A 23,036-nucleotide genomic window follows, 5' to 3' on the forward strand; every position below is an offset into this window, starting at 1 on the left:
GGCCTAATATCTAATCAACAATGGAAGCTATTGGAGCCAGCCCCTAGTGGCCCTCAGTGGTAACGCACTTTACTTCCAGTCTGCGGTCCAATTGGGATTCAACAGATTTAAGGAGTCAGACGTCATTTCTGGCTGCAAAATATCGTAAATTTATACGTTATTATTTCTGACAAAGTTGTCAGGAATACAAATATTTAAGCACCGATTTGTTTCGTCCAAAAATCTTGCAGGTAAATTCCGACTTTGCATGGAAGCATTTTTAAGATTAAAATCATCAGACAGCTAAATCTGACTTTTCAAATTAAGACTGTTATTTGCTGTATTTAGACAATAAACGAGCCCCAGCTTTTAAATCAGGAACATTTATTGAGTTTTTGATGTTATCGTGAACACGTCACACAAACAGAAGAATCGTTTTCCTGAAAACCAGACAAACTTCTTTTTTTACATTTCGAGACATCCTCAGGAAGAATGAAAACACGCTGATTTCATTTGTTAAGTTTTTTCTTAAATCCCTCGTTTCTTAAATGAGTTTCTTCTCCAGCAGGTCAAACGGCGTCGGCGAGGTCGAAGGTCGAGTGTTTCATGGTGGACTCCACCCACTCCAGGAAGTTGGCCATGTTGTTGTACACCCCATAATACCCAGGGTGTGAACAGCCCTGCCCCCAGCCGACCACACCGATCAGGAAGTGGGTGGTGCCGTACAGCGTGACCAGCGGGCTGCCATCGTCTCCACGGCAACCCTCCTGGCTCCCCTCCAGGTATCCGGCACACAGCATGTTGGCGGTGAAGTTGAACTGGGTTCTCTGGGAGCACTGGGAGTTCTGGAGGATAGGGACCAACATCCTGTGCAGGATGGGGGAGGTCGGAGCGCCGGTTGGAGCGCCGGGTGTCTGAGCGTTGCCCCCGGAGGTCCTCCCGCCCCAACCGGAGACAGTGTGGTGGCGGACCAGCAGCAGCTCCTGCTCAGCAAAGTCTTTGGTGGGCAGGCAGACGGGGATGGCGTGGCGGCCCAATGTGACGGAGCGGCTCAGCTGCAGCAGGGCGACGTCACTGTCGCCCGACGCCGGGGCGTAACCACTGTGAGCAACCGCCAGGACAACCGGTATCTTCTGCTCTGTGTCTTCATTTACGTCCAAGTTATGTTCCCCTGGTGGCCGAGTTGTAAAATAACACAAAAAACAACTTTATACAAAATTACATGAAGCAACTTTTACGTCATAAAATCACAAAACAACTTCACAAAAGAAATTTACTGGTAGAAACTTAAAGTAAAAATATCACAGAAAATGTACATGAAGAAAACTTTTCTGAAATAAAAGAAAATTATCCAAAATAAAAATTACACAACAACTTTATAAAACCACCAGATGACTTCAGCATCACTTTACAAATTTATCAATTCATAAAACTTGCTGAAAAAAAGGTTTTGCAGGAAATAAAACAATCATTCCCCCCCCCCCCCCCAAAAAAAAAAGAGAACTGGTGAATTTATATTTGACATTTTGGAACAAACGTGCGAGTTAATTGGTACCGGATTGGTTTACCTGCCACCACGGTGAGGGTTTTGGAGTTGATGCCATGGATACAGTGGGCAGCAGTGACGACCCATTGCGGGTGGACCAGAACTCCTCCACAGTGATCTTTTCCATTCAGCTGAACCAGAACCTGATCAACATACACACACGTTAGATACATTATTAAATAGTTTAAAGTCTCAGAGGCTCACAGCGCCACCTACAGGCCACATTTTCTCTTATTTCTGACAGGCGAGACGTTTCCTGATCTGGTGTGAATTCAGGGTAAAAAAAGAAACAGTGGTCAGGATGAACCTTTCCTGTAGCCCCGCCCCCTCAATCCCAAATAAATCCACAGGAAACCTACCAACCCCCGATGTGCACACGTTCATGTTTAACATATCATTAAAGTCATTTATTTTGTGGACCAACAGTAAGGAAAGAAGATACCCGGTCCGATTCGGGTACCGCTCACTTCTTGGTTTCAGCCTTTAGGGGGCGCTTGCAGCTGGTCGCGTGCTGTTGTTTGGTCACATCTGGAGCGGTGTGTTTACCTGCCATGGACACTGTCCTTTGGGACATTGGTTCCTTCTCACCACCTGGGTCTGGACTGTCGCACTCTGGTTGGTTCCCGGTTCCGCCAGAGCCACCTGACCACACGGGAACTCCACTGAGACACCAACACAACCACAAAACCACACGTTCAACGTTGTTGGGTTTCGGACAGTCGGTTCAGAAATCTTCCAACCTCCTGCGTAAAGAACCGGCTTGTTGGGATGTGATCTACCGTTAACGATGCACTCTCGTCCGTCGTCTCCCAGTTTGTATCCGTCGGCGCAGAAACACCGGCGTCGTTGTTTGTCGACGTCGCAGAACTGCTGGCAGTGTCCGTTCAGGTACAGACAGTTCAGGGAGTCTTCGAACACTGAGGACCAGAAGTCATCCAACATTCATGGTGGAGCTGGAAGCTGCTTCATGATGGATTGATGTGAACGGATACCTCCGGTGGGTTTATTACCTGTCTGACAGTATCGGCCTTCGAAGCCCCGCGGACACCGACATCCAACGGAGTTCTCCGTCTTAATACACGTCCCGTTGTTCTGACACGGGTACGCCAGGCAGAGGTTGTGACCTGACAGCAGAATTAATCAGATAAACCAGGGGAAGATGCTTTAACGTGTTTTTATCTTCTGGAGATCACGTCACAAGAAAACAAACTGCCGACCAACCGATGAGTTGTTAGATGCAGATGAAAAGACCAGAATGTGTCTCCGTGAAAGTTGACGAGTGGAGGAATCAATCGACCAATCACAGGCCAGACGGGATCAACAGTTTGACAGATTTACTATTTAAATTTAAGAATTAAATGTGAGATAAATAAAGGCAGAATTTCCACTTCAAGAAGTTTCTAACAAGTGTTAGCAGGACATTTGATGTCAGAACAACCGGTCAAACCGTTCGTTACTTACGTTCATATGTCTCCCAGAACTCCCTCTAAAGAAACAAACCAAAATACAATATTCATTCAAGCAAACATTCTTCTCCACAATTATTATTTATAGAAATCATTAAAGGAACAATTTGAAATTTAAACAAGATTCAACACCAAAATCACCAGTGTTTCCGTAGGAGGACGATAACATGCTAACAAGTATAATAAGAAATGAGTCGTAAACAACAAACATCGAAGGGAAAAATCTCGTGACAAAAGTATAAATTAATTTCCATTTTAACTTTCATTTCAGCAGAAGACTTTAAAAACAAACAAAACAACAAAAACAATAAAAGTTATAAAACACTGTTCTTGAGAAGTAGGTTCAGAGTAACTGAAATTCCACTCTACTGTTAACATACTATTTATAATTATTTCATTATTTATATCAAATAATTGCGGGATCAATATTGTATATCTATCTATTTATATAAAACTTATTTCTATTTGCTGCAAAAAGTGCAAAATACAACGATATCGAATCTCTCCAGTTTTATTTCCTATAAAAACATTTCTATTTTTTTTACTGTATTTTTTAGGTTCTGTCGTAAAACAAAAAGTAAACATCCTTTTTTATTTATGAAGCAACTGAGATGGTTTTGATTCCACATAAATCAGTGGGATTTGCGGTCGGATGTTCCTATTGGTGAATTGGTTGGCGACCGGCTGACCGTGAGGATGTCGTTTTCGAAGACCTCTCGCGCCTCCTCGTAGTTGCAGATCTCCTCGAGGCATTCCCTCTCCAGGTTTCCCTGTCTGACCTCCTCACCGAAACCGAAGTTCGCTCGCCGCCACCTCCGCAGAATCGAGTCGGCCTCGCGCCGCTCGACAAACACTGAAAACACAAGTTTCAACACAAACACAAGCCTTTACGTTCTTCATCAAAAGTCTTTTTTTCTGCTCATTTCTTCCGAATGGTTTGAAGATGATTGTTTTAATAATCACACCTGCAGCAGCAGCGATGCTGAAGATCAGCGTGGAAACGGTGCAGCAGCTCCTCAGCAGCATGTCGGCTGGTCTTCAGAGTTCCAGCAAAACGCTGTCAAAAGGCAGTGTCGGGAGGGGCGGAGCATCGTTAGGCCCCGCCCACTGAACCTCTGCCCTCAGAACCATTCCAAAAAACACAACTTCTGCTGTTTTTAACCAGGTCAGAAAGCAAACCGCTTCTCTTTACAAATCTGTCAATAAAACCGAGAAGCTGCACAAATTCACTCAAACAAGAACGTATAAATACACTAAACACGTTTACACACCAAACGGCTTGTATAAATCATATTAAATCATATTCTGGTGTTGAAGTACAATGTGAAGATATTTCTGTACACATTCACTTCATCTATAATACCAGGAGATTACTGAGAATCCCACTTTATTATCATTATTATTTCATTTGTAATTTTTTGTGAATTTCTTAATTTTAGTTTAAAAAACAAATGTAATTGATTGAAACTCTGACGATGAATTATATCACATTTGGTTTTGTTGTAAAGTTTACATTAATATTAAATAATCTTTACATATACATACAGTGGTGTGAAACAGTGTTTGCCCTCTTCCTGATTTCCAATTTTTTTGCATGTCTGTCACTTAAATGTTTCAGATCATTAAACAAATTTAAATATTAGTCAAAGATAACACAAGTAAACACAAAATGCAGTTTTTAAATGAAGGTTTTTATTATTAAGGGAGAAAAACAATCCAAACCCACTGTGTGAAAAGTGTTTGCCCCCTCCTGTTAAAACATAACTTAACTGTGGTTTATCACACCTGAGTTCAATTTCTCGAGCCACACCCAGGCCTGATTACTGACACACCTGTTCTCAATCAAGAAATCACTTCAATAGGACCTGCCTGACAAAGTGAAGTAGACCAGAAGATCCTCAAAAGACAGACATCATGCCGAGATCCAAAGAAATTCAGGAACAAATGAGAAAGAAAGTAATTGAGATCTATCAGTCTGGAAAAGGTTCTAAAGCCATTTCTAAAGCTTTGGGACTCCAGAGAACCACAGTGAGAACCATTATCCACAAATGGAGAAAACATGGAACAGTGGTGAACCTTCCCAGGAGCGGCCGGCCGACCAAAATTACCCCGAGAGAGCAGCGACGACTCATCCGAGGTCACAAAAGACCCCACGACAACATCCAAAGAACTGCAGGCCTCACTTGCCTCAGTTCAGGTCAGTGTTCATGACTCCACCAGAAGAAAGAGACTCGGCAGAAATGGCTGCATGGCAGAGTTCCCAGACCAAAACCACCGCTGAGCAAAAACAACATTAAGGCTCGTCTTGTTTTTGCCAGAAAACATCTTGATGATCCCCGAGACTTTTGGGAAAATACTCTGTGGACTGACGAGACCAAAGTTGAACTTTTTGGAAGGTGTGTGTCCCGTTACATCTGGAGTAAAAGTAACACCGCATTTCAGAAGAAGAACCTCATACCAACAGTAAAATATGGTGGTGGTAGTGTGATGGTCTGGGGCTGTTTTACTGCTTCAGGACCTGGAAGACTTGCTGTGATAAATGGAACCATGAATTCTACCGCCTACCAAAACATCCTGAAGGAGAACGTCCGGCCGTCTGTTCGTGACCTCAAGCTGAAGCCAACTTGGGTTCTGCAGCAGGACAATGATCCAAAACACACCAGCAAGTCCACCTCTGAATGGATGAAGAAAAACAAAATGAAGACTTTGGAGTGGCCTCGTCAAAGTCCTGACCTGAATCCTGTTGAGATGCTGTGACATGACCTTAAAAAGGAGGTTGGTGCTGGAAAACCCTCCAATGTGGCTGAATTACAACAACTCTGTAAAGATGAGTGGGCCAACATTCCTCCACAGCTGGAAAAGACTCATTGGAAGTTATCACAAACGCTTGATTACAGTTGTTGCTGCTGAGGGTGGCCCAACCAGTTATTAGGTTTAGAGGGAAACACTTTTTCACACCACTATATATATATATATATATATACATATAAAAAAGTTTACACATATATATGTATATATGTGTAAAATTTTTTATAGCTTTGCAACATTTGTGTTAAAATAAAGTCATATAATTGTTATGAATTTCTTTTACGTCTGACGATTTGCTTCTGACTTGGTTCATTCTGGTTGTAATTAAAATTTCGGAAACAAAATATTTCAGAAACATTGAAGAACAGACTCGAGTTAAACCGCTACCGTTTATTTACACATGAAGTGAAGCAAAGTTTTTAATTACGACTTTAATAAGTCAGACAATTGTAGACTTTCCTGATATGAGACAAAATGTTTGCTGTGTCTTCCAGTAAATTCAGAAGTGTATTTGGTGGCGTGTGCTAAGCTAAGCTAAGCTAAGCAGCTAGCTTCCCTCGGTGCTGTTCTTCAGCTGCTCCGGCGCCGCTGTTCGGTTGTGGATCCACTCTAGATAGTTGGACACTCGGGTGTAGATGCCGTAGCTGCCCGGTCGGGCGCAGCCCTTCCCCCAGCTGACGATGCCCAGCAGGAACGCCGTCTTCTTGTAGTCCGTCACCAGGGGCCCGCCGCTGTCGCCTTTGCACGAGTCCTCTCGGCCCTCGAGGTATCCGGCGCAGAACATGTTCTCGGTGACCGCCATGCCGCTGTGCTCCACGCAGTCCTGCGTCCGGATCCGCGGCACCTTCAGGCGTCGAAGGATCGGCGAGGTGGGCCCGTTCTCGCTCCGCTTCCCCCAGCCGCTCACCGTGTGCAGCCTGACGGCCCAGAGCTCGCGGTTGGCCAGCGCTCGCGTCGGCAGGCAGGCGGGGACGGCGTACGGCGTGTAGACGATTGGAGACGCCAGGCGGAGGAGGGCGATGTCGTTGTCGGCGGTGCTCGTCACGTAGTTCTCGTGCATGATGATCTCGACGACCTGAATGAGCTGCTCCGTGTCCTCGCTCACCTCGATGTTGTGCTCACCTGTCAGACGAAGAGCAGGGTCAACAAACAGAAAACAGACTCGGCGGTCACGTGTGTCCGAAGGATGTCTCGTGTCTTTAACCGCGACTCCGAGTGTTGCTTCGCCGCCGACGGGATTCGTACCTGCGACGACTTTCAGAAACTGGACGTCGGTGTTCTCCAGGCAGTGAGAGGCCGTGAGGATCCAGGTGGGTTTATAGATCACTCCTCCACAGAAACCTTTTCCTTTGTTCACCAGCAGAACCTTCAACCGACACACCAGAACATCTGCAGTCACCTCAAACCCTCCATGAAACCAAAACATTTCACATCTTCCTGATGAAACTTTGGGATTTCCACCACAATCTGGTTTTGGCAGCGTTTCACAGGTTCCAGTTCTTTTGGCCGGCAATCGCCTCGATACTGACTGTTAGTTAATCATAAATGAGAGTGGTTGAAGTGTCCCTTTATCTGCAGCCTACCTGCCAGGGGCATTCACCTTTCGGACACTCGTTTCCTCCCACGATTCGGAGGTGCTCTTCTTTTCTTTCCCCCTGCAGGACGGGGACCATGCCGCACGCTATCGACTCTGAAACAACAACATAAGAGTGGATATCTGATGTTAGATTCATAAAGAATATGGATTTATTACCATATGTTTAAAGGATACACTGTGTTGTGTGTAACGGTCCAGTTTTAAGAAGCGGCGTCCCGCAGGGCTCTGAACTGGAGCCTCTTTAGTTCTGTTTCCATACGAACGTTCATCATTACGCTGACGACACGCAGCTCTTCCTCTGACAGTTGTTCATAAAACGTAAAGTGTGGCTTCCTTTAACAGAACAGTTTCAACAACATCCTGCCTTAATGTTGCACAATAAATAAAGTGGAAAAGAAGAAAAATACATATTTCAGACACAGCAAGTATGATTAAAACAGTGCGAGGACAATACGATTTATTAAAAGAGTTATTAAGAGATTGGACTGTAGAAGAAAATAGCACATGAAATAAAAAAAATGAAAGAAAGAAGGAGAAATGTTTTTAATCTACATTTAAAAATTGCAAAAAATTGTTTGAAAAGTTTAGGATGAAGCTTGTACAAAGTAGAGAGAGTTTTCCCACAGAGGCTGTTTGGTGTTTTTAGAGTTCCCACCGTTAACGATGCAGCTCCGTCCGTCAGCGTCCAGCAAGTATCCGTCTGCACACCTGCAGCTGAGCCTTCGTCCCTCCAAGTCTTCGTCACAGAAATGTTGGCAGCCTCCGTTCTCCAGCAGACATCTATCCGGCTCGGCCTGCACCTCTAAAATATCAATATGTTCACATTTAATGAGTTTATACATCAGTGTATCGTCTGCATAAAGGCGAATATATATATTTAAACGGTCACGGCTGCTTTTCCTCCAGCGTTGGACCGAACAGGAAATAGTCAGCCAGCTTCCTTCAACGGGAACAAACCGAACCGCATGACGGAAGAACGGCTGGAGAAGTTGGTGTTCGCTCACCGAGCTCGCAGTTGAGTCCGGCGAACTGTGGGAGACACAAGCAGGTGTAGGACGACGCCTGAGGCGAGCAGGTGGCGCCGTTCTGACACGGGTTGGACCTGCAGCTCTCTGGGACTGAGACAGGAACCGTCAGTAGAACCCGACTCATCTCTCACCGTCAACCAACTTCTAACTTCAGTTTTTAAAAGTGTTAAAACTTCAAATCAGCGACTCAAATGATCTTACAGGAAGGAAATGTTTGCTTACTGATGTACATCTTCCAGAACTCATCCTGAGGAGACGGAGAGGAAAGAAACATTTGTCAAAAGGTCGTTTTACAAATGAATACCGTTGGTTTTGTGATTTGAGTTCCAGCGTCAGCGTCGCACCGTCAGCTCGGTGTGCTCGAACACCTCCCGCGCCTCCTCGTAGGAGCACTTCTCCTCCAGACACTCCCTCTTCAGGTCGCCCATCTGCAGCTCCTCCATCCAGCCCGAGTTGTACCTGCGGGTCCGGACCAGCAGGCCGTGGGCTCGCTCCGGGTCCAGGACGACGTGGGCTCGGTCCGGGTCCGGGACGACGTGGGCTCGGTCCGGGACGATGTGGGCTCGGTCCGGGACGATGTGGGCTCGCTCCGGGTCCGGGACGACTGCCCAAGATGGAAGAAAACTGCTCAGAATACGTTGAGACCAAAATACGGTTTTAATCCAGCTTTTATTTTGAAATGTTATTTTATAGTTCATTTTAGTTTCCTTTGTTTTAGAGAACCTTTTGGGCGTCAATGAATAATTTTATAACTTAAACAAAAAAAATTGGTGAAATTGAAAATGTGTATAAAAGCTGGTGGATTTGTTGTGTTTCCTCTAGCGCCACCATGAGGCCAAGATTTAATGAGTTGTTTGTTTTGACCGAATCCCATCAGCTGTTCGTCCCTCTGAAACGCTAGCGGTCAGTGTGAGCGTGTTAGCATCACGTTAGCACGGAGGTCCTGGTCACGGACATGAAGGAAACCATCAAATGGTCAAATTACTAAATGTGGAGTGGATCTACAGACGGATCAGTCGGTCTGACCTCTGACCTCTGACCTCTGACCTTCCTCACCTGAAGCCGCCCGGCAAATCTGAAAGACAAAGACGACGAAGACTCGCAGCCACATGGTTGACTTCATCAGATCGTTGCTGTGCTGTTTCTTTGGGGCCAAAGTCCCCCCCCCCCCCCACCGCCCCTCCCCCCGCCCCCCCCTCCGATCACATGATCCAGTGATACCATGACTGATCAATACAAACTGGCAGTTTCTCGACAGTTCATCAAAAAAACACTTAAAAAAAATTATAGATTTTAATTTCTTAGTAATTTGATTAAAATGAAATGACTTTGATATAATCAGTTGTTGCTGTTTTATAGAAGTCCAACTAGAAACTGCAGGTCATCATTTATGATGAGTGAAAAGTTAAATATAAAATCAGGTCTTCAGTGTGTTAGTTTAATTTCTAAAGAGGTATTTCTGTTGTTTCATCATCAGCCCACGTGACAAATGTAGAATAATTTTGTCTTTATTAAACCAAACAACATGTCACCATCTTTACTTCCTGTTTCATAGATCTGAAGCGTCACTCAGCTTCAGCCCGTCGCCATGATGTCATCGATCCAGTCCAGGAAGTTGCTGACCTTGGCGTAGACGCCGTACTTGTTTTCGTTGGCGCAGCCTTTCCCCCAGCTCACCACGCCCGTCAGGAACCAGGTCTTCCTGTAGCGCGTCACCAGAGGCCCGCCGCTGTCGCCCTCGCAGGCGTCCTGGCCGCCTCTCCTCAGCCCGGCGCAAAGCATGTTCCTGGTGATGTTGAGCCTGGTGTGCAGGCGGCACTCCTGCAGCGGGACCCTCGGCAGCACCAGGCGCTGCAGGAACCTGGAGGCGGCGCCGAACTGCACGAGGCGGCCCCACCCGGACACGGTGGAGTGGCGGACGGTGGCCAGCGTTCGGCCGAAGGAGCTGTTCCGGGCAGGAAGGCAGACCGGCACCACGTGGCGACCCAGTTTCACCGGCCGGTGGATCTTCAGCAGGGCCAGGTCGCTGTCGGAGCTGGACTGGTTGTACGCGCGGTGGATCACCACGCCCGCCACCCGCCGCCGCTGCTCCGTCTTCTCGTCCTCCTGAAGGTCGTGTTCACCTGAAGAGGGACGCCACCCTTATGTTTCATGTGTCATTAGAAGCAGAACCGGATGATAGAACTTTCCAGCAGTTGCAGAGGTTTTTCCAGAAAATTACAGTGGCTGCTGGGGCGTTGCTAGGGCGTGATAAGGTGGCTGCTAGGGCGTTGCTAGGGCATAATAAGGTGGTTGCTAGGGCGTTGCTAGGGCGTGATAAGGTGGCTGCTAGGGCGTTGCTAGGGCGTGATAAGGTAGTTGCTATTCCAGACGTTTGCTAGGGTGTTCTGGATGGTTGTTATGGTGTTCTAGAAGGGTTGCTAGGGAGTTTTGGATGGTTATTATGGTGTTCGAGATGGTTGGTATGGTGTTCTAGATGGTTGTTATGGTGTTCTAGATGGTTGCTATGGTGTTCTAGATGGTTGGTATGGTGTTCTAGATGGTTGTTATGGTGTTCTAGAAGGGTTGCTAGGGAGTTTTGGATGGTTATTATGGTGTTCTAGATGGTTGTTATGGTGTTCTAGATGGTTGCTATGGTGTTCTAGATGGTTGCTATGGTGTTCTAGATGGTGTTCTCCGTTTTGGATGGTTGCTGTGGTGTTAAATAGGTGGAAAATAAAGACATGATTTTGTCTGTCGTCAACAGCTGTGAGCTCCAACACATTAAAAGGAGGGTGAAGGAGGCGGAGAGGTGGAAAGGGGCGTGTCTTACCCACGGTGACGTGGAGGATGGCGGTAGGTTTCAGCCAGACGCAGTGAGCTGCTGTTAAAAGCCACCGATCCGACAGGACGATGGCACCGCAGATGAACTTGTCATTTTCCGTCAGCAGAGCCTCCACAAACACACGTGTGTTATGATATTAATAATTCATGCCGGCAGCGTTTTCTGGGTGTTACCTGTTCCAGGACTCACCTGCCATGGACAGTGTCCTTTAGGACAGATCAGCCCGTTCACGACCCTCGGAGCAAAATCGAGGAGTGGTCTTCCACAGGCGACGCTGTCTGGACCGGCCAGGAGACAAAACACATCACATGACCCACATATCTACACATCTCCATATTTGATAGGGTGTTCCTGGGGGTTGCTATGGTTTCCAGGGCTTATTAAAGAAGTGGTTTCTCCATGTATGCTGGTTGTATGCTGGTTGTATGCTGGTTGTATGCTACGGTTTCAGAAGCCGGTCGTTATGTGTTGACTGTCGCTGACAGGGTGTTGCAGGGATTTCTAGGTGGTTGCCATGGTGATCCAGGCAGTTGAGCGAGACGATGTTAAGATATTTCAGATGGTTGCTATGGCGTTGCCGTTGGTTCTGGGAGAGTTGGACCCTGTGAAGGAGAGCAGACCTTGAGGCAGGCAGGTGCTGTTGTCCCGGTCCAGTCCGTATCCCGGAGCGCAGAAACACACGGACGAACGGTCCGCCAGCTCTTTGCAGAAATGTTCACACCCTCCGTTCCTATAGCGACACCCGTTGGAGGTCAAACGCACTGCCGACACAACACACGGCAACGTCCTTAGCAACAGTCACCAACGCCATGAGGAAGGTTCGGGCTGCGGACGCGGCTCCTACCTTTGTCACAGTTGTATCCATGGAAACCAGGCGGACATTTGCACATGTAGGTGTCGATGTGGCGAGTGCAGGTGGCGCTGTTCTTACAGGGAGACGACAGGCAGCTGTCCACCGCTGCAAACAGGAAGGGTTAGTGAGACTGGACCGGTACCTCAGACTGGACCGGTACCTGAGACTGAGATTGGACCGGTACCTGAGACTGGACCGGTACCTCAGACTGGACCGGTACCTGAGACTGAGATTGGACCGGTACCGGAGGCTGGACCGGTACCTCAGACTGGACCGGTACCTGAGACTGAGACTGGACCGGTACCTGAGACTGGGCCGGTACCTCAGACTGGACCGGTACCTGAGACTGAGACTGGGCCGGTACCTCAGACTGGACCGATACCTGAGACTGAGACTGGACCGGTACCTGTGTAGGACCTCCAGAAGGTCTCCAGCTGATGCGGGTGGACCAGGATCTCTTTGGCCTCCTCGTAGGAACACTTCTCCTCGATGCACTCGCGCTCCAGGTTCCCCTGCCTCAGCTCCTCCAGCAGGAAGTTGGCCCGGCGAGAGCGCTGCAGGAAGACGCTGGCGGCGGGTCGGTCCAGAAACACTCCTCCTGCACCACGACAACGCCGGGTTAACACTCGATGGTTCTGAGCTCGGGTAACCGCCGGTTTACATACTTTTATATTCACATCTCTTCACGTCACTCAGATTAAATTTCAGTCATTACTCCTTCCTGCAAATGTTTCACAACAAAAGCCTTTTAAGAAAAGAAGGTTTCTGTCCACGCTGCAGGGCTTTTAATTTGAAACAGATACAGGAAGTGTTTGTAATAACGGTGTGAAGCACCTTAAACAGGGCAAATGGGAGCAGATCAAAAGGAAAAACAAATTTTGTAACTTGGAGGAAATAAGTGTTTCCATGTTTGAATTTCAAATTAATTCCTTCAAAATGTCAATAGAAACACGAGAACATCTGACGATACTTTTGTTTTTTACCAAAATGACAGAAGTGTTATTGATCTTATTTTAAGAGTTAAATCCGACGTGTTGATGCTGATTCAACTTCCGAGTGAACCGACGGTTTCATACTTCAACAAAACAAGAAGAAAAACTGATGATATTTTTGGTGTTTTTATCAACAGATCGACGGAAAGCTTCGGTGTTTCCAACGAGCCGCGGCGCTCCGTGGTGCCGGCTGACCCTCGGGGGAGGGGGGCATGAAGAAGACCACTAAGATAGAGGTGAAGAAGAAGAGGAAGAAGAAGACGGGACTGACCTCCAGGGAACCCAGTGCATGCTGGGATAGCAGCAACGATGAGGAGGAAGGAGAAGAGACGCTTCGTTTCTCCGCTGACAGATGCCATGTTTGTTTTTGGACTGATCAAAGGTCAGTGACACAACTCCCCCCCCTCCCCATCCCCTCCCATCATATCCCCCTCCACCCCCCTCCCCCCTCCACCTCACCCCATATCCCCCACACCTACACACACACACAACTCTGAACTCATCCATAACTTCAATGTGTTGAAGTGTTTCAGAGGGAAACATGAGGATTTTCACAATAAAACGCATGAAACACCTTTTTAATTGAAGCACAAACAAACTTCAGCCTCAACTTCGTGTTTCAGACTTTATTCTTCTTATGTGCAAACAGGCGTCTTGATTTGTTCATTAAAGACTTCAAACAGGTAAAAATCAACAACAATAATAAATAAATATCCGTTTTTATATCATTTAAATGTAATGCTTAAATGTTCCTGCTTCATAGTTAAATTTCAAAATGTATGATTCGGTAAAACAAAAATAAAAAAGTAAACCATAATTATGAAATAATCAGAATAAAAAGTGTTATTTTCCCTCATGTCCTCCGGGGGGCGACGCTGCTCTCACTGCGCCTCCTTCAGGATGTCGGGGATGAACTCCTGGGCGTCTCTCAGTTCGTCCTTCCACTGCTGAGGGATGGCGCCTCCCCCCGGCCCCCCCCGGCCCCCCCGCCCCCAGCAGGGCGCCGAGCGCCGCGCCGCGGTTACAGTTCTCACCTGAGGACGAAACGTACAGCGTCACAAACGGCTGACTTCCCTTCAAGTCTACTCTTATTGTGAAAAGTAAGGCGGTGTTCCTGTACTAAAGAGAGATGAAAACCTCCACAGTTGCTGTTGGCCAGGATTCCTCCCGGCGGGTCGTCGTGGAACTCGTGAGCCAAGTAGAACAAGCTGCTCAGAGCTCCTGCCGGAGGACACAGAGGTCAGTGTGACTCGTGATAAACCGTGTGCACCTGAAGGCATCGTGGTGAATCACCTTCCGTGTAGCAGGCGAGGCCGAGGTGGTGGACGGCGCTCTGGTGGACCTTCAGTCTCTCCTCAGAGGATGGAGGACACCTGATCACAGCAATACACGTTCAAGACTTTTATTGTGAAAAAACGGCAGGAAGTGTTGCCTCTAACAGTAGCTGTAAAGCAGACGTGCTACGTAGCGTAGCGTCTCACCTGGCGGCCTTGCGACTGAATCTCCGGCAGGTGTCCCAGACGTCCAGCCTCCTCAGAGCGAGCTCCGCCTGCTGCCGCACGCTGGCTCCGCCCACCACGGCGTGCAGCGCCCGGCTGTAGATGGACACTTTCTCCGGCACCTCGGGGTGAGGATGAGTCAGCTTCACCAACTCCACCGCCGCCGACACCTGCGGACAGACGGGGTCAAAGGTCACAGCGGGCCGAGGGAGGTGCTTTCAGACGCATCGCTGGTTCACTCACCGCTTGCTTCTCATTGGCCGACGCGGACAGCAGGACGAAGGGGAGGATCATGGGAAGGCAACCGATGGCGTTCAGCTGGCTGTCGGGAAACGAGGAGCTCAGCTTGGTTCTAGAGCGGTTCTCTGCAAACATCAGGACCTGGAGAACACAGAGAGAACGCTGAGAGAACATGGATAGAATCCAGAGAGAACCCGGAGAACCCGGAGCAGGTGTGTCCCAGCGCTGCATCAGCTGCTGGTTTACCTCCCTCGGTGCCGTCGGCCGGTTCTCCTGCCAGTCGGAGAAGAACCCGCGGTGGAAGGACTCTGCGTACGTGTCGTTGTGCGAGCCGGCCGTCGTCAGGAACTCAACGTAGTCCGTCAGGACGGCTGATCGAGCCTCCGGCTGAGACACGTCCACGAAACCACCGGAGACCAGGACACGAGACGCTCGCAGGGAACACAGGACATTCAGGGTGTTATCACCCGCCTGGAGACCTGGACACCACCGAAGAAGAGGAGTCACACAACACAGAGACACACAGAGACACAGTCACACAGAGACACACAGAGACACAACACAGAGACACACAGAGACACAACACAGAGACACACAGAGACACAGTCACACAGAGACACACAGAGACACAACACAGAGACACACAGAGACACAGTCACACAGAGACACACAGAGACACAACACAGAGACACACAGAGACACAACACAGAGACGCACAGAGACACAGTCACACAGAGACACACAGAGACACAACACAGAGACACACAGTGACACGACACAGAGACACAGAGACACGACACAGAGACACAGAGACACAACACAGAGACACAGACGCACAGAGACACAGTCACACAGAGACACGGAGACACAACACAGAGACACAACACACAGACACAGAGAGACACAGAGACACAATACAAAGACACACAGAGACACAACACAGAGACACAACACAGAGACACAACACACAGACACAGAGAGACACAGAGACACAATACAAAGACACACAGAGACACAACACAGAGACACAACACAGAGACACACACACAACGACCACCAGTCGCGGTGCCGTGTGCGTTCGGCGTTACCGTGGTGATAGTGCACCGTGCCGTCGGAGGACTTCCACAGGTCCAGCTTGTCGTGCAGGATGACGCTGCCGACCACATCGGGACGCTCGGTGCCGGTCGACCAGCCTGTCCGCCCGCTGCCAGCTGAAACACAACACAGGAGCTCTACAACTCTTACTGGAAATCACTGCATGGGCTCAGGAACACTTGTGAAAACCATCGTCTGTGAACACAGTTCATCGCTGCGTCCACAAATGATGTTCAAACTCTCCAAAGAAGAAACCAGATAGAAACATGATCCAGAAACACCGCCGCCTTCTCTGGACCGAGATCATTGAAGATGGACTGAGGTGAAGTGGACAACTGTCCTGAGGTCTGATGGATCACAATCTGAGATTCTGTTTGGAAATCATGGACGCTGCATCCTCCAGGTTAAAGAGGAGAGGGACCATCCAGCTTGTTATCAGCTCAGTTCTAAAGCCAGCATCTGTGATGGTACAGGATGCATTAGTGCACATGGCATGGGTAGCTTGAACATCTGGAAGGAAGCATTAATGCTGAATGATATATTCAGGTTTTGGAGCAACATATGCTGCCATCCAGACAACGTCTCTTTCAGGGAAGGTCTTGTTTATTTCAGCAGAACAACGTCCAACCACATTCTGCACGTATTCCAACAGCATGGTTCTCTAGTAGAAGAGTCCGCTGATAAACTGGCCTCCTGCAGTCCAGACCTGTCAATCATTGAAAACATCTGGAGCATCAGGACATGAACAATACAACCAAGGAGACCCTGAACTGTTGAGCAGCTGAAATCCTCTATCAGACAAGAATGGGACCACATTTCACTTTCAAAACTCCAGAAACTGGTCTCCTCAGTTCATGAACGTTTCCAGAGTGTTGTTAAAAGAAGAGTTGATGCAGTACGGTGGTCAACATGAGGCTGTCGTACCGGTGTTGGACAGGCTGAGGATGCTGGACGGGTGTCGGGGTGCCGGCCCCCTGAAACCGGTGATCCAGCCTCCGAAGTCGCGCCGGATGTCCTGGACGTCGTAGTACCAGTGGACCGGCATGGACATGGAGTCGCCCGCACACATCGCCCACAACGCCTCGCCCACCGCCCGCCTGGCTGCAGACATCTCAGCCAGGTTTGACCTTTGACCTTCAACTGCATCACAGAAAGGTCATAAATAACAAGTAAGGGATGAATTATTCAGAATATCAGCTGATCAAAGCTGCAGAGGAACAGAAACACCTGTAAATAAGGTCTCACTGATCACTATAAATAATGTGATCGATGGATCTTCACCTGCTGGAGGATGATCAGCTCAGAACCGAGGAGAACCCATCAGAACATGGAGTGGACCGGTTCTGCTTGGTGTGGTTCCAGGCAGGTTAAACGTCCTCTGCTCGGAGTGATTCCGCGTTTTTAAACTTGTATAAGTTGGTTGTCACACCGTTACAAAACTACCCCGGAAGTGGCTGACGTAATTAGCACCCGAAGGCTCACCGACACCTTTTTAAAAGCACGTGCCTCCCGTTAAATCTCGTGACGGGCCGTGTCCGGTTCTGGACACGCGACGCGTCATTGAAAGGAATCATTTTGATGATATCTAACTTATGAAAGCAGTGTTACGACCAGTTAAAAACGTGTTTATGTTGACATTTCGTAACGTATGTAGTACGGTGGCCAGTGGAGGTCAATTGAAAAGGCGAAGTGCTGTTCTGAGAGCGCCTGGCAGACTGAACTCAGGGCAACAAACCTGCTGCGGCCTACGGCGGCCGGAGGGAGCCAACACGTCGCGCATTCGTAAATCTGTCCAGATGTGTGTGCAGATGTGATGAATGAAAGCAGGTTAATTAATTTGATTAAACTCGATCATCGATTTAAACTAAAAACCTTCGATCTTCGTTCATGTTGATCGATTATACTTTCGCTGCCCCCGTTAGCTGGAAGCAGCTAGCTCAGCTAGCTCGTTAGCTCCATTCATGAGCTGACTGAAGCGGGTCCAGGTGGAGCTGGTGCAGGTTAACGGTCGGGACTAGTTAGTTTAGTCATTGAACGGTTAGTTAAACTAACCACGCTGCTGCCTCGCGGGGTTTTCACCTGTCAATCTAGTTCTGGTGTTGTTAGCCCGCCGGTGGAGCTAGCTGCGGGCTAACAGGACGGAGATGGGAGATTCAGCGGATCCTCGAGATGTTGGTGAGAACAAACTTTATGTCAATCAATCAATCAATCAGTCAATCAATCAGTCAATCAATCAGTCAATCAATCAGTCAGTCAATATGTCAATCAGTCAGTCAATCTGTCAATCAATCAATCAATCAGTCAGTCAATCTGTCAATCAATCAATCAATCAGTCAGTCAGTCAATCAATCAATCGATCAGGATGTTTGAGCTCCTCAGAGACGAACGGAACCGAACCGAACTCAGTTCTGTCTGTTTTCCATCAGATTCAGTTTATATGAAGGTAGTACAAGTACAAGTACAAGTACTGCAGTACAAGTACTGCAGTACAAGTACAAGTACTGTAGTACAAGTACTCACAACACAGTGAAAATACTGCAGTGAGTACTGTCAGCAAAATGTACTTCATATATGAAAAGTACCAGAAATGTGTTTTTCTTCTGTTTTCAGATTAATATGTTTTTGAATCAATTAGATATAAAAGCAGCAGTTTTTCTGTAGATTGGATCGAAGTGACGTCACAGCGATGATGATGATGATGATGATGATGATGATGATGGTCAGACATTCCCGCTGTGGAAGGACCGGTGTGGACTGAGCCGGAGAACTTCCTGTTGATCTATTTCTCAACTAAAACATGAAAAAACTTTCCAGATGTTTTTGGAGTGAATGGATCCATTTTAGTGTTGTTGTAGTTCCTCTCACTGCCAGAGGAGGGAGACAAACTCTGAGGTGGTGGGCAGCCATAGACTGCTGGTTGGTCTTGGTCCTGGTCTTGGACCTGGTCTTGGTCTTAATCCTGGTCTTGGTCTTGGACCTGATCTTGGTCCTGGTCTTGATCCTGGTCCTGGTCTTGGACCTGATCTTGGACCTGGTCTTGGTCTTGGTCCTGGTCTTGGTCTTGGTCCTGGTCCTGGTCTTGGACCTGGTCTTGGTCCTGGTCTTGATCCTGGTCTTGGACCTGGTCCTGGTCTTGGTCTTGATCCTGGTCTTGGACCTGGTCTTGGTCCTGGTCTTGGTCCTGGTCCTGGTCCTGGTTGTTGTGGTCCAGGTGGAGAACCATCATTAATCTGTTCTTGAGTCCAAACGTGACCCTGCTGTGTTTGTGGTCTCAGAGCGGGCCAGAACCTTCTGGTCGGAGCAGGACGTGGACCAGGTCTTCAGCGGGGTCTCTGTGTACCTGGACCACCTGAAGGGCGTCCTGAGGAGGAACACGGCCACCGATAAAGGTCCCGCCCACCTCCTGATTTGATTTGACCGTTTCCTGCTTCCTGTGGTGACCTTGTGTTGTGTGTCCGTCAGAGTGCGTCCAGGCCGTCAGGCTGCTGGACCTCCTGGACTTCTCGTCCCCGGCGTCCCCTCAGGACCAGGACTCCTCCGTGGTCCAGGTGGTGATCGGTGCGGGTGAGTGTGTGTGTGTGTCTGTGTGTGTGTGTGTGTGTGTGTGTGTGTGTGTGTGTGTGTGTGTGTATGTGTGTCTGTGTCTGTGTGTCTGTGTGTGTGTGTGTGTGTGTGTGTCTGTGTGTGTGTGTGTGTGTGTGTGTCTGTGTGTGTGTGTGTGTGTGTGTGTGTGTGTGTGTGTGTGTGTGTATGTGTGTCTGTGTCTGTGTGTGTGAGTGTGTGTGTGTGTCTGTGTGTGTGTGTGTGTGTGTATGTGTGTCTGTGTCTGTGTGTGTGAGTGTGTATGTGTGTCTGTGTCTGTGTGTCTGTGTGTGTGTGTGTGTCTGTGTGTGTATGTGTTGTTGTTGTTTCAGCGTGTGTTCCTCCACAGACGAGCTGCTGCCCTTCAACGGGCTGTGCAGCTCCTCAGCGCCCCCTGCTGACCGGGAGGAGCTGCTGCCTCCTCTGACACCCGTCCAGCTGCAGTACCACCTGCACTCCTGCTGCAAGGTGACCTGCAGTCTGGAGCACGCACCACACGCACATGTTCACCCTCCACTTCCTGTTTATATCGTTCTCCATGACGTCCTTTCAGTATAAACCTGGTGTTCTCCCTCCAGGCCTGCCTGCCCGGTTTACCCAGCATGCCTCAGTGCATGCCTGCGTTCTGGGGGGAGAACCCGCTGAAGGTCCCGCTGCTCTGCGGCTTTAAGAGGCTGAGCGGCGTGCCGCTGATGTCGCTGTTTGAAGTGGGCGTGGCTGCGGACGACGTCGACGTGGAGGACGACCGATTCGTGGACGGCTGGGACGTCATCTACAAGACGCCGTGCGGACAGGGTCTCCGTAACCATGGCGACGTGATGCGGTTCCTGCTGGCCTCCGAAAGCTACGACATCCTGCAGGTCGGAAAATAGGAATTATTCTGAGAAGACTGAAGCTACGCTATCACCATAGCAACCAGTGACTCGGTTACAAATGTCTTCAGGAATGTTTCAGATCAATCAATAAGAAGCTGCTGATCACTTTGTTTTGATTGATGGACTATCAAAATAAAAGCAGGAAGAGTTTTTATGTTCTGATTGTAGGAATATTTTTGATACGATCTCCTTCCTGCTGCAGGTGGACTTCTTCACCTTTGACCCCTCGGTGCGGTTGGACCCTCCTGCAGCAGGCGGCCCTCAGCGCCCGGAGCTGGACCTCAGCCGGGGGGCGGAGCCGACGCCGGTGGAGTTGTGCGTCGGTGATGCCGGCGCTCGTCCCGCCGACTTCCGCTACAGGAAGGACCGCTGGCCGCACGGCTGCTTCCTGAGCCGAGGCCCCGCCCTCTTCGACGTCTGCTGCGACTGCAGCGATGGCTGCGCAGACTCAGAGCGCTGCGCCTGCGTTGCCATGACCACCGGGGGACGCCACTACAGCCACCACCGGCTTCTGGAGCCCGTCCCCACAGGGTAGGAGCTTTTCAAAATAAACTACAGCAGCTGCTCCAAAATAATTTAATTCTTCCGTCTACGTCCTTCAAAATAAAAGCGTTTCAGTTTTGACACCAGACTTTGATTTTGAAGGAACAAATAAAACACGTTTCTTTGATTAAATACTGAGAACCTGTCGGACCTGCCGGAGGTAGAAGTGTTGCCATAGTAACCCTGCGTCCGCCTGCTTCCTGTCAGGCTGTACGAGTGCGGTCCGTGGTGCGGCTGCGACCGGGCTCGCTGTCAGAACCGCCTCGTCCAGAGGGGCATCAGAGTCCGCCTCCAGGTCTTCTACACCGGCGACCGCGGCTGGGGCGTCCGTTGCCGTGACGACCTGGACCACGGCACCTTCGTGTGCATCTACGCGGGTGAGACTCGGGTCGGCGTTTAACGGCTCGGTTCAGGAGGCGGAGTCTAACCCGGTCTGGTGTGCGCAGGTGTGGTCCTGCAGAGGGTCCAGAGCCCCCCCGCCGAGCTGCCGCCCCCGAAGCTGACCCGGGCCGACCTCCCGTCCGATGACGAGGTCGAGGTCGTCACCGAGTGGCTCGCCCCGCCGGTGCTGGAGGGGCGGAACAGCTTGCTGGAGGCGTCCCCGCCCACTTCGCCCCCCCTGCACGTCCCCGTGATCCAGAGACCGGGCGACGCCACGGCAACGGACCGTAACCAGGTGTGTTCACGTTAAACTGATCCCGCCCTGTAAACAGGAAGTAGGATGATAACTCAAAAATAAAAGACACCAACATCAAGCAGGACAGAATATTTTCAGACGTTTTTTTCTTGAAATTATGAAGTCGTCATTTTAAAATTTGAGTTTTTTGGTAAAATTCTGGAGAAGACGACTTTAGTCTTTATTCTTTTTTACTTTTTCTGTCTTTTAATTATAACTCGCTACTTTACAGAAGAATGTGTTTTATGACTGAGGAACCGTGGCTTCGTAGTTTGCTGAGTTTTCTGACGACTTCCTGTCCTGCGTGTTCAGGTTCAGACGGTGCTGGTTGGAGGTCCTCAGCCGACGACTCCGTCAGCAGGTACGAGCCAGAAGTGACTTTACTCATAACGTTTGGACGGCTTCAACAAAACCACGAAAAATATGAAAACCACTTCATTTTATTAAATAACTGTCCGAAAATAAAAAACAAATAGAAACAGATTCATTTGAACACAGAGAATAAGCTGAGATGATTGGATGCCGTCTGTCAGGTGACCATCCTCAGGAAGCGCAGCGGGAGACGGTTGCCACGGCGACGGCAGTTCAGGGCGTGAACGGCACGTCGGCGAGCGGCCAGAGGAGTTTAAAGAGAGCAGCGCAGATGGAGGACGTGTGTTTCCTGGACGGCAGCAGGGAGGGAAACGTGAGCCGCTTCCTCAACGTGAGTTCAACAACAACAACAACAGAGTAAACAAACAACAACAAATCAAACGGTCATCAGAAGGTGGCGCTGTATCAGAGCACTTATTTCTGTAATTTTTGTAATATTTTGGACGTTTTATTAACATTTTGGATATTTGAATAATTTTCAGATTGAAGGTTTTCTACTGGATTCTCAAGCTGTTGTTTGACCTTTGACCTCTCCTACAGCATAGCTGCCAGCCAAACCTGTTCATCCAGAACGTCTTCACCGACTCCCACGACCCCGGCTTCCCCATCGTCTCCTTCTTCACCAACAGGTGAGGAGGCGGAGTGAGAGCCAGGCGTGTGTTGTTGTTGTTGTTGTTGTTGTTGTTGTCGTTGTCGTCATGGTGACGGCGGTTGGTTGTGTCTCCATCAGGGTCATAAAGGCCGGCACTGAGCTCACTTGGAATTACAGCGATGACACACAAACAGCCTTGCTGCTCAAACAGGAAGTGCCGTGTCTCTGCGGTAGCAACGGTTGCCAGGGACGGTTCGGCATCGAAGACAACCTGTGTGACATGTGGGAGGTCGGAGGTCACGCAGCGATGGAGGCCCGTTGATCCTTCTCCAGATTCACACTAATGAACATTTGTTTTTTTATACTGAAGTTTGGAATAAAATATTTTTTGTAATACATTTTAAAAGCAGCTCAGTTTAGGATATTTTATTTTGAAATATAGTCATGTGTGTCTGGCATCGTTTAATTT

General features: G+C 48.8%; 5 protein-coding genes across 8 annotated transcripts; 1 reads left to right on the forward strand and 4 right to left on the reverse strand.

Annotated features, from left to right (window-relative positions):
- Positions 1–346: 346 nt before the first annotated feature.
- f7i (coagulation factor VIIi) lies at positions 347–4,039 on the reverse strand. The gene is made up of 8 exons (XM_069164267.1): positions 3,957–4,039; positions 3,681–3,844; positions 2,987–3,011; positions 2,536–2,649; positions 2,305–2,442; positions 2,072–2,187; positions 1,548–1,668; positions 347–1,150 (listed from the first exon to the last, which is right to left on the reverse strand). The coding sequence occupies exons 1-8, from the start codon at positions 4,015–4,017 to the stop codon at positions 549–551; spliced, it is 1,341 nt and encodes a 446-aa protein (XP_069020368.1). The 5' UTR covers positions 4,018–4,039; the 3' UTR covers positions 347–548.
- Positions 4,040–6,169: 2,130 nt separating this feature from the next.
- On the reverse strand, positions 6,170–9,567 carry LOC138207200 (coagulation factor VII-like). The gene is made up of 8 exons (XM_069164265.1): positions 9,481–9,567; positions 8,769–9,028; positions 8,647–8,671; positions 8,401–8,514; positions 8,052–8,198; positions 7,383–7,489; positions 7,045–7,165; positions 6,170–6,921 (listed from the first exon to the last, which is right to left on the reverse strand). Exons 1-8 carry the CDS (start codon positions 9,545–9,547, stop codon positions 6,347–6,349), a joined length of 1,416 nt encoding a protein of 471 aa, XP_069020366.1. The 5' UTR covers positions 9,548–9,567; the 3' UTR covers positions 6,170–6,346.
- A 342-nt stretch (positions 9,568–9,909) lies between these two features.
- On the reverse strand, positions 9,910–13,457 carry f7l (coagulation factor VII, like). Its single transcript, XM_069164270.1, has 7 exons — positions 13,365–13,457; positions 12,508–12,699; positions 12,093–12,206; positions 11,869–12,009; positions 11,438–11,526; positions 11,237–11,357; positions 9,910–10,547 (listed from the first exon to the last, which is right to left on the reverse strand). Exons 1-7 carry the CDS (start codon positions 13,450–13,452, stop codon positions 10,000–10,002), a joined length of 1,293 nt encoding a protein of 430 aa, XP_069020371.1. The 5' UTR covers positions 13,453–13,457; the 3' UTR covers positions 9,910–9,999.
- Positions 13,458–13,699: 242 nt separating this feature from the next.
- Positions 13,700–17,536, reverse strand: LOC138206938 (uncharacterized). 3 transcript variants are annotated; one of them, XM_069163813.1, is made up of 9 exons: positions 17,209–17,535; positions 16,852–17,067; positions 15,921–16,043; positions 15,079–15,311; positions 14,836–14,994; positions 14,575–14,762; positions 14,387–14,466; positions 14,231–14,314; positions 13,700–14,127 (listed from the first exon to the last, which is right to left on the reverse strand). In XM_069163813.1, the coding sequence occupies exons 2-9, from the start codon at positions 17,036–17,038 to the stop codon at positions 13,937–13,939; spliced, it is 1,245 nt and encodes a 414-aa protein (XP_069019914.1). In that variant the 5' UTR covers positions 17,039–17,067; positions 17,209–17,535; the 3' UTR covers positions 13,700–13,936. The 3 variants fall into 3 exon arrangements, with proteins under 3 accessions (XP_069019914.1, XP_069019915.1, XP_069019912.1); XM_069163814.1 differs by having other exon boundaries at positions 14,836–14,973; positions 17,209–17,532; XM_069163811.1 differs by having other exon boundaries at positions 14,836–15,311; positions 17,209–17,536.
- A 121-nt stretch (positions 17,537–17,657) lies between these two features.
- On the forward strand, positions 17,658–22,976 carry setdb2 (SET domain bifurcated histone lysine methyltransferase 2). Of its 2 annotated transcripts, none has more exons than XM_069163809.1 (12): positions 17,658–18,102; positions 19,203–19,316; positions 19,390–19,491; positions 19,859–19,977; positions 20,088–20,369; positions 20,587–20,915; positions 21,135–21,304; positions 21,374–21,603; positions 21,916–21,964; positions 22,137–22,306; positions 22,516–22,604; positions 22,706–22,976. In XM_069163809.1, the coding sequence occupies exons 1-12, from the start codon at positions 18,072–18,074 to the stop codon at positions 22,887–22,889; spliced, it is 1,869 nt and encodes a 622-aa protein (XP_069019910.1). In that variant the 5' UTR covers positions 17,658–18,071; the 3' UTR covers positions 22,890–22,976. The 2 variants fall into 2 exon arrangements, with proteins under 2 accessions (XP_069019910.1, XP_069019911.1); XM_069163810.1 differs by having other exon boundaries at positions 17,663–17,754.
- Positions 22,977–23,036: the final 60 nt, after the last annotated feature.

This window comes from Embiotoca jacksoni, unplaced genomic scaffold, assembly GCF_022577435.1.
Source record: "Embiotoca jacksoni isolate LCO1_2020_lvr unplaced genomic scaffold, fEmbJac1.0.p SCAF_30, whole genome shotgun sequence".
NCBI lineage: Eukaryota > Metazoa > Chordata > Actinopteri > Embiotocidae > Embiotoca > Embiotoca jacksoni.